Raw genomic sequence first — 8,861 nt, 5'->3', positions numbered from 1 at the left:
GGGGGGCCGCGCGCTGGGGGACGGCTCCCCGAAGCCCGGTGTGAACGGCAGGCACAGCAGGGTGGGCTCCGACCCGGTGCTGCTGCGGAAGCCCCGACGCCACGACCCGCCCTGCGAGGGCGCCAAGGTGAGCGCGGGAGGGCGCGGAGGGCGGGACGAGAGCCCCAGGGGGTCGGTGCAGAGGGCCGGAGCGGCGGGTTAGTTTTAACGTGTAGACACTAGACAGTCGCCAGAGAGTTCCCTCCCTCCCTTATTTCATCCGCCAGAGGTTTGTTCCACTAATAACTGAACAATCGGATGGCAGAATCAGCATGCTATTTTTTAGTTCTCCCCAGCTCTATCAAAGTTGAAGTGTGTGTGTGTGTGTGTGTGTGTGTGTGTGTGTGTGTGTGTATAAGGCACTTATACTTTAGGCAGTGATGTTAAAAATTATAAAGCTGGACAGGGCATAGTGTTGCACACCTGCAGTCCTAGCACTCTTGAGGCTGAGGCAGGAGGATCATCGCCAGTTTGAGGCCAGCCTGGGCTAAACAGTGAGTTCAAGGTTATCCTGAACAACCTAGCCAGACCCTGTTTCCAAAAACCAACACCAACAACAACAAAATCGCAAAACTTGTCTTCACTCTTAGAAAATAAGTTCTGTCCCGCCTGAAACTGAGATGTTCAAGCTTAAATTCTGACATAAAGACCATGTCCACTGTCATTTATTTGTACAAGTTGGGATTTAAAGGCCCTGGTAATGCCCTAGGCAAAGAGGTGCTGTACTGTAGTGATTTCTGGTGTTCCCTTTCATGTTTCCTGTGTGCAGTCAGAGCATTAGTACCTCCCTCTACTGCAGGAGTTTTTTCCTCTTTTGAAATTGTAATATTAAAGGGATGCCATCTCTACTGCTCATAAATGGTCATTTTAAGAGGTTGTTTTGGTCAGTTAATCTCCTAACACATTCAGGAATCAAAGTGCTCAGTTCGTGTGTGCATGTCTGCTGTGATAGAGATAAAGAAAACTTTGTATAAGGAAATAATCACTGTTGGTGTATCAGCACTGTTCCAGGGCAGCCAGAGAGGAAGAATGGATCTTTCAAACGCGGCACTGCAGACAAGGAAAGAGGGGTGCATGTCCTGGTTACTTTCCTCTCATTGCTGAGACAAAATGAATTAAGGAAGGAAAGGTTTATTTAGCTCACAGTCGGTGGAGGTTTCAGTCCATACCCAGCTGGCTCCAAGGCAGGGTGGCACATGGCAGAGGGCAACAGTTCCTGGCAGTGGAAAATAGCAAAAGCAACAAGAGCAAACGGGAGGAGGGCAGCAAGCAGCCTCTTTCTCTCTCTTGCAAATTATCCGCCCCAGGGCAGGTGTAGCACTCACACCCGTAATCCCAGCATCGGACCATGGATCAGTCATAAATCTAGAAGCCGCCCACGACTGCGTGAGGATTTAGGGGGGCATGCGGACACACACCGCAGCAGTGGACTTGCTGGGACTGCCAGTGGCCCCCCTTGGTACCTTCATCCTCACCTGCTGCAAATAGGAGGCTCTCTAAAAGTTTCCTGATGGTCACCTAAATATGACTGTAACTTGTAAGAGAAGGAAGTGAGAGAGCAACTCGATAATGTTCTCTAAAAATGGAGAGCCAGCCCTCAAAAGAATTTTCTACAGCCTAGAATCCTGACTGGTAGAATTTGCTCTTTTAAAGGCTTTTCTCCTTCAGCCTCTGTTCGTGGCTGCTTGATCACACTTGAGTGGAGCTTAGGAACAAGCTCTAACATGAGCGGATTGATCAGACTTCAGCACGTTACAGGATATGAGGTGTGATCATAAAATACAGTGAGTGTACCTTTTAACATATTGTTACAGTGAAACACAATGCCATTCCTCCCTCTCAGATCCTCCCCCTGCTTTGAACACCCTCGCCCCATCGTGAAGCAGTTCCAAAGCCCTCTTTCATGTCTTTAGTTACACTGTCTTGGTTGATGTCCTGACTCAATTAAAGGCATTTCCCATTCACAGTCATTATGACTTGGGGAAGGGCCGGAAGTCACCGGTGCCAGCTCTGGTGAATAATGTGGGTGAGGACACACCATAAAGCTTTCATTTGACAGAAAGAGCCCCACAGAAGGGATGTGGGTTTTTTTGTTTTTTTTTTGTTTGTTTGTTTTTTGGTTTTTCTCTGGTACCGGGAACCGAACTCACAACCTTGCGCTTGCCAGGCAGGCGCTTTGCCGCTGAGCTAAATCCCCAGCGCCCCCACAGAAGGGATGTGGACGGCATGTTTAGAACGGAGGATGAGCCTGCCTGTTTCTCAGGCAGTTTTCTACACATCCGCCTGAAGTGACAGGCCCTTACGATACTCAGCAGCGCCATAGTGCTGCCGGGTAACACTCGGCTCACACAGTTCCACCAGGGTCAGAAAACACGATCTCACACTGACCATGAATCTTGATTTGTGCGCTTCATTTGCGTAAGGAGAACTGGGTGATTTCCACTGAAAATTCTGAACTCTCGGGATCATACCATAGACCCAACTTTCATCGACATGATGATTTTCTTAAGAAGCTGGAATCCGAAGCGGCTGGATCATGCAACTGCAAAGAAATGGGTTTGTGGTCCATGACTTACTGCACATTTGAAGGCACGACCAACTTGCTGCAGCGAAGAAGTGGAAGCGTGTCATACTTGGTCACTGAGGTTGCGTGCCGCTTCTCGTTCAGGCCTCGCTGCTTTCCGCTGGGGCTCTCGGCAGCAGCTTTCTCCCTACTTCTGTAAATCACACCTTGCATTCCTGAGTGAACTTCAGAAATACTTTGAATATTATAATTATCATAGTTCATTGAAGGCCTCTGCCTCAGGGTTCTGTTAGCAAGTGTAATGTATTAACGCTAATGTAAGGCTGCCCTTGTAACCCCTAGAACACTGGCTGTTAACTTGTTAAAGGGATATGATAGTTTCAAAAACTGGGGTGACACTTTCTTATATGTGTGGGTTTTATTTTATTAACTAAAATGTTGTTTAGTTCTAAGATGTCCTCATTAATTTTTCTTAATGTCTAATCTCATGTGTTGTGTTAATATTGCAATGCTTATAGCCTGAAAGTTAATTTCATATTACAACTAGAATGGGCATTTCAACTAAATTAGACTTCTGCTAAGATACCTAATTTTTACCTAGTTACATGATCTCTCAGGTAGGTTATAAAGAAGGATTTATATATAGTTGATGCATTTAGTTCTATAAAACAGACTGTGTGTCAACTTTTACTAACTTGCTGGAGGAAAAGTGGTTCTACTGTAATAGACCACGGGGAATATCACAGTTTACATACAGTAGAGGAGGCAGTGTTCTCCTTCTCGTTTGGCTGAGGAGTAAGCTAGCTCTAGGTAACAACTGACGTAACACCAAGTCTGCCTAGGGTCAATCCTGCAGTTCTTTTTCTGGGATTCTGAGGTGGAGTTTGTTACCAGGCTCTGGGGTTAGACCTGGACTTCATTTCTTGCTCTAGAATTTCCTGGTTTTGTGAATGTGAGCAGCATACCTCATCTTCACCTACCACTGACCCCACGTAGTCTCCTTCCTTTACCAAATGCAGTGCTCATGATACCTGGGTTAGGGTTAGGGTTGGTGTCCACAAGGCTAATGAGCCGTCGCTTACCTAACTTACTGCATCTGTTTATCTGTGACTAAGTTCAAAATAACTCTCAGGTGCAGGGCATCAGAATAAGCTGTAATTGCTGTTATTTTCATTCGTAATTGTCTTTTAAAAAATTAACTTCTCTTTCCCACTGTCCTCTTAGCCTAGTTCCTGCCGCATCCCTGGTAAGCAGGCAATAACTTGGTTGCTTTTGTTATACTGCGTAAGCCGAGGATAGAGGCCAGAGAATGGGTGTGTGCTGGAGTTCGGTTGGCGATGGACAGGCCGAGAGGCGCCTGCAGGGGCGCAAACACCCACGTCACCTTGGCATCGCTGTCCTAGCTGAGGGAAGGCATGACTTCCCTGTTTAAAACATGTACTTTGTTCTCTTTAGAAGAGCATTAGTTTTAGACGGTCGATCACATATAAGTAAAGCAGAAAGGATGAAGAGGGAGGGAGCTGATTTTGGTGTTTTAAAAAGACTGGGATTTCAGTGAAAGCTGTAAATGGTAACAGTCTTGGCAGCCTTCACTGCTAGCGTACACTTTGTGGCTCTGATGAGTTTTGTTTGTGTGGAGATTCACGTATGTGGAGTGTCGTGGTTTATCCTTCTGCGGGCCACCGGTTTCTCTAAAAATAAGCAAGTGTACTTTTTGGGAAAACAGGAAAAGTGCTATGGTGAATGTTTCATTAGAGTTAACACTTCAAGATAAATGTCATCTGTCTACTTTCAGGAACACGGAGATAAAGTGTAAAAGGACGAGAGTGAAATGTGCGAATGGAGTAGCGCAAGGGGATCTAGGGAGCTGCATGTCCTACGGGTGCGCGAGGGCGCGCTCCTTCCCTTGCCTGCCTCTTGGCCAGCTGCCCGCTCCGCTAGAACGCTGGCCTCCTTCGTTTCCATCTGCGCCAGGCCAGCAACCAGGGGACGAGAGCAAACTCTGGTTACTCCGTTGGCTGATCGTAGAGCGCTCTCGGGGAGACCCCTAATTCATAGTTACACTGAAGCGGCAGCATTTTTCATGCTGCTCTTTCACTTCCTTTTCCTTCCTCTCCTACCCAGCATAATCAGAAGCCTTAATTTCAGTATGAATCTATGCGCTAAGAGTTTCCAGGGTTACTTGTCTCTTGTATTGCTAAGAGGCTTCCTCTCTGAAAGTAATGTTTCCATTCTCTAAGATTCTAAGATTCCAGCCACGTTTCAGATCTGTTGCTTAGTAAATCCCTCACTGGGTAGATATTTATTATTATTAGTTTGAGGTGAAATTATTTATACTAAAATGTTTTAAAATATGAGTAAAAACTTGGAAGTTATTTACTTTTAAATATAAACGTTGTACCCCGCTATCGTTAATTGTTCCCTTTGAGGGGTTCCTGAGACTGCTGTTCCTTATAGGATAAAAATTATCTTGAACTTGTCACATTATTGACGCTGCCATTGTTTTCAGCTTGTCATATGTGTAATAATCTCTTGAAGATGCTGCTCGATTAGTAGGTCACATGATCTCCCCTTCTGAAACTGTGGCTTTTGCACTTTTGGCAAAGAGATACTGATTTATATGAATGACCTTAAACTAATCTATGAATCTCAAGAAGTGTCTTTCAAAAATAAGCCTTCTGTGTGCCCTGGGTCCGTTTCCAGTCTCACGTGAAGGACAGAGTATAGGCTTACTTTTTGGATAGTGTGTTGTTGGGGACGGTTACATAGATTAGTTGGGGAAGATAAATTTTGAGTTGTGTAAAATAAAAAAAAATCTTAATAATTATAAAGTTTTCACAGAATTATTTGTTTTCTCTATATTACAGAGATTCCACATCTTTTAACCTTCACCTTTTTAGAGAATATCTGACTCCTAGGAATGTATTACAGATATCCAAGTGAACTTGTAGAATAACCTCGATTTACAAGAAATTATGCAACCCTGACGGCACTTTCTCCACTAACCTAGACATCCGAGAGATGTATTGTCCCCTCGGCCGGATCTCACCGCCCATCCCTCGGGCCTCAGGGCCGACTGGGTCAGCACGGAGAGTGCTCGGGCACTGGGGGCACCTGTAGGAATAAAGCAGAGTCTGGTGAGGCGGAGACGGGCCTGTGATGAGTTTCAGGGCAAGAGAATCGTATGAGAACGATCCAGAGAGTACACATGACCCCCGGAACGAGGAGTTGCGAAAGGCAGGGTGGAGAAAAGGAAAAGACGGCTTTACCCAGCAGGGTCACCGCCAGGCAGGCAGCGGTCCTGTTTTTTTCGGCAGGCGTGACAGGAAAAGCATGGCAGTGCGAAAATATGTGTAGTGAGAGGATGTCAATTTCATTTCGTTTTTTTCTCACTTACCTTTATTTTGAAGAGAAAAAATAAAACAAAATTTCACAGCGAGAATAGGAAGGTAACAATGGTTAATACACTGGGTATTGTTGTCTTTAAATTAGCTACTCAGAGTATAGGCCATCGATCGGCATTTAATTGTCCAAACAGTATCACAGACCTTTCTTTTCAATAAATAACACAAATTAATAGTAGAAGTATCTTAACTATCTTTATATATATTTTTGTTTGTTTGTTTGTTTGTTTTTCCCTTCCTTCTTTCCTCCATTCCCTCTTCCCAGTTTCTCTTTCCTTTTGAAGTTTCTTCCATTTCACAGTATGTATTGTACATGTTGGATCTTACTCACTGTTTCAGCTTCTCACACTAGGGAGACAATACAGTGTTTACACATGTGCATCTAGTTTATTTCACTTACGAGTGTGGTTTCGAATTGCATCCATTTACCTATAAAAGCCTCCAGTTTATCCTTCTTTATGGCTGAATAGTACTCCATTATATAAAAAGACCACATGTTTTTTACCCATTCCTCAGTTCATGGGTGTTTGGATTGCTTGCAAGATTTAGCTATTACAATCACGATGCTGTAAACATGGGCGCACATACATTGCTGTTGTATGTTTGCAGTTCTGGGAAAATATCCAGAAGGAGAACAGCTGGGTTGAATGGAACGCAGGTTTTTGAGGAATGTCCCCACTGATTTCAGTAGTGGTTGCCCCAGTCTACACTCCCACCACCAGTGGAGAAGGTTCCTTTTTCCCCACAGCCCCTCCAGCATTGTTACTGGTTGATTTCTTGACAATAGCCATTCTTTCCAGGTAAGATACAGTCTTAATGGTGTTTTAATTTGCATCTCTGAAATGACCAGAGATGTTCAACATTTTTTCATATATTGCTGTATTTCTTCACCTGAGAACCATTTTTGGATTGGGTCTTTAAATTTGGGAGGTCTGGTTTCTTTTTTCAGTTCTTTGTGTGTTCTCAATAGTAATCCTTCGAGGAACAGTCGGCAGATTTTTTTTCCCATATTGTGGGTTGTCTCTTCACTCTGGTGGTGGTTTCTCTTGGTGTACAAAAGATTTTTAACAAGATGAGGACCCAATTGTTGATTCTTTGTGACAGTTCCTGTGGGATCGGGGCTTTATGCATAAAGTGTTTGCCTACACCAGTGTCTTCAAGAGTTTTACCTATTCTCTCTTCTAGCAGATTTAATGTTTCTGTTTTACTTTGATCCACTTCAGATTTAGTTGGTGAAACATGGATCCAATCTTAATGTCCAGTGTGTGTAGAGCCAGTTTCTGCAGCTCTTTTTATTATAAAGAGGCTATCTTTGTTCCAGTGAATGTGTTTGTCACGTTTGTCAAAGATCAGGTGGCTGAGTATGTCTGGAGTTGTTTCTGTGTCTCCTACTCTGTTCCACTGACCTTTAAGTCTGTGTTTTTGCCAGGTCCTTGCTGTTTTTTTTCATAGTAGCTTTATAGCATAAGTTCAAGTCAGGGATTGTGATGCCCCCTGCCTTGCCTTTGTTGCCCAGAATTGCCTTTGCTATTCTAGGTCTCTTCTGGTTCCAAGTGAATTTTAGGATTGTTTTCTTTAAATCTATGAAATATGCTTTTGGAATTTTAATCAGAATTGCATTAAATCTATATAACAGTTGTGACTATATTGGTTCTTCCTATCCAAGAGCAGGGGACATCTTTCCATTTTCTGATACCCTCTTCGATCTCAGAGTACTGTAGTTTTCAGTGTCTTTTGCATCCTTCGTTAGATTGATTCCTAGGCATTTCATTTTTGGATGCTGTTGTGAAAGGTGTTTCCCTAATTCTCTTTCAGTGAGTTTGTTATTCGTGTACAGAAAGGCACTGAGTTTTGAGTGTTAACTTTATATCCAGGTACACTGCTGAATTTGCTTATTAAATACAGCAGTTTTTAGTGGAGTTTTGGGGGCCTTCTATGTAGAGTATCATGTCATCTGCAGATAATGATAATTTAACTTCTTCCTAGCCTATCACTATTTGTTTCATTTCTTTCTCTTGTCTAATTGCTCTGACTAAACTTTCCAGGACTGCGTTGGCTAAGAGCGGAGACAGTGAATAACATTGTCTTGTTCTTGATTTTAGAGAGAAAGCTTCCAGTTTCTGTCCATTTCATGTGATCTTGACTGTTGGTTTCTCATAAATGGGCTTCATCAGATTGAGATAAAGACCACCTCTTTCAGTTATCAGTAGGATTTTTACCATGAATGGGTGCTGGACTTCATCAGTAGCTTTTTCTGCATCTATTGAGAAGCCCGTATGATTTTTGTCCTTGGCTCTATTAATATAGTATATTACATTTTTTGATTTACTTTTGTTGATTCATCCCTGGGATGAATCCCACTTGGTCAGACTTTATAATCTTCTTGATGATCTGCTGCATTTTGTTTGCCAGTATCATACTGAGGATTCTTCCATCTGTAATCATTAGAGAGATTGGCCTGTAATTCTCTTAGTTGGGTCCTTCTCTGGTTTTGTATCAGGGTAATGGTTGCTTCAAGGAATGAATTTGGGAGTATTATTTCCCTTTCAATTTCATTAAAGAGTTTGAGAAGTAGTGGTGTTAGGTCTTCACTAAATTTCTTGTAGAATTCAGCAGTGAATCCTTCAGGGCCTGGGCTTTTCCTTGTTGGTTTTTAATTACATCTTTGATTTCATTGATTGATATCGGTTTATTCAGGATGTTATCTCTTCTTAAATAAGGTTTGGTAATTCATATGTATCTAGGAATCCTTCCATTCCTTCTGCATTTTCCATCTTATTAGAATACAAGTTCTCAAGGTAGATGCAGATATTCTCAGGGATTTCTGCAGGGTCCGTTGTGATTTCACACTTTTCATTCCTAATTGTGTGGATTTGAGTCTTTTTGATAAGGTT

The 8,861-nt window shown here is 43.0% G+C and overlaps 1 protein-coding gene across 1 annotated transcript in view; it reads left to right on the top strand.

The window, feature by feature from the left end:
* The window catches only part of Cblb (Cbl proto-oncogene B, E3 ubiquitin protein ligase), a gene marked incomplete at its 5' end in the record, with an annotated part of 211,246 nt that overhangs the window by 155,720 nt on the left and 46,665 nt on the right, over positions 1 to 8,861 (top strand). Inside the window, 1 exon segment of the mRNA XM_013515156.1 lies at positions 1 to 127. Within this exon segment, the coding sequence (XP_013370610.1) occupies positions 1 to 127 (127 nt within the window).

This window comes from Chinchilla lanigera, unplaced genomic scaffold (genome assembly GCF_000276665.1).
Source record: "Chinchilla lanigera isolate Chin_1 unplaced genomic scaffold, ChiLan1.0 scaffold00026, whole genome shotgun sequence".
Taxonomy (NCBI): Eukaryota; Metazoa; Chordata; class Mammalia; order Rodentia; family Chinchillidae; genus Chinchilla; species Chinchilla lanigera.
This window is presented reverse-complemented; position numbering and strand designations above follow the sequence as displayed.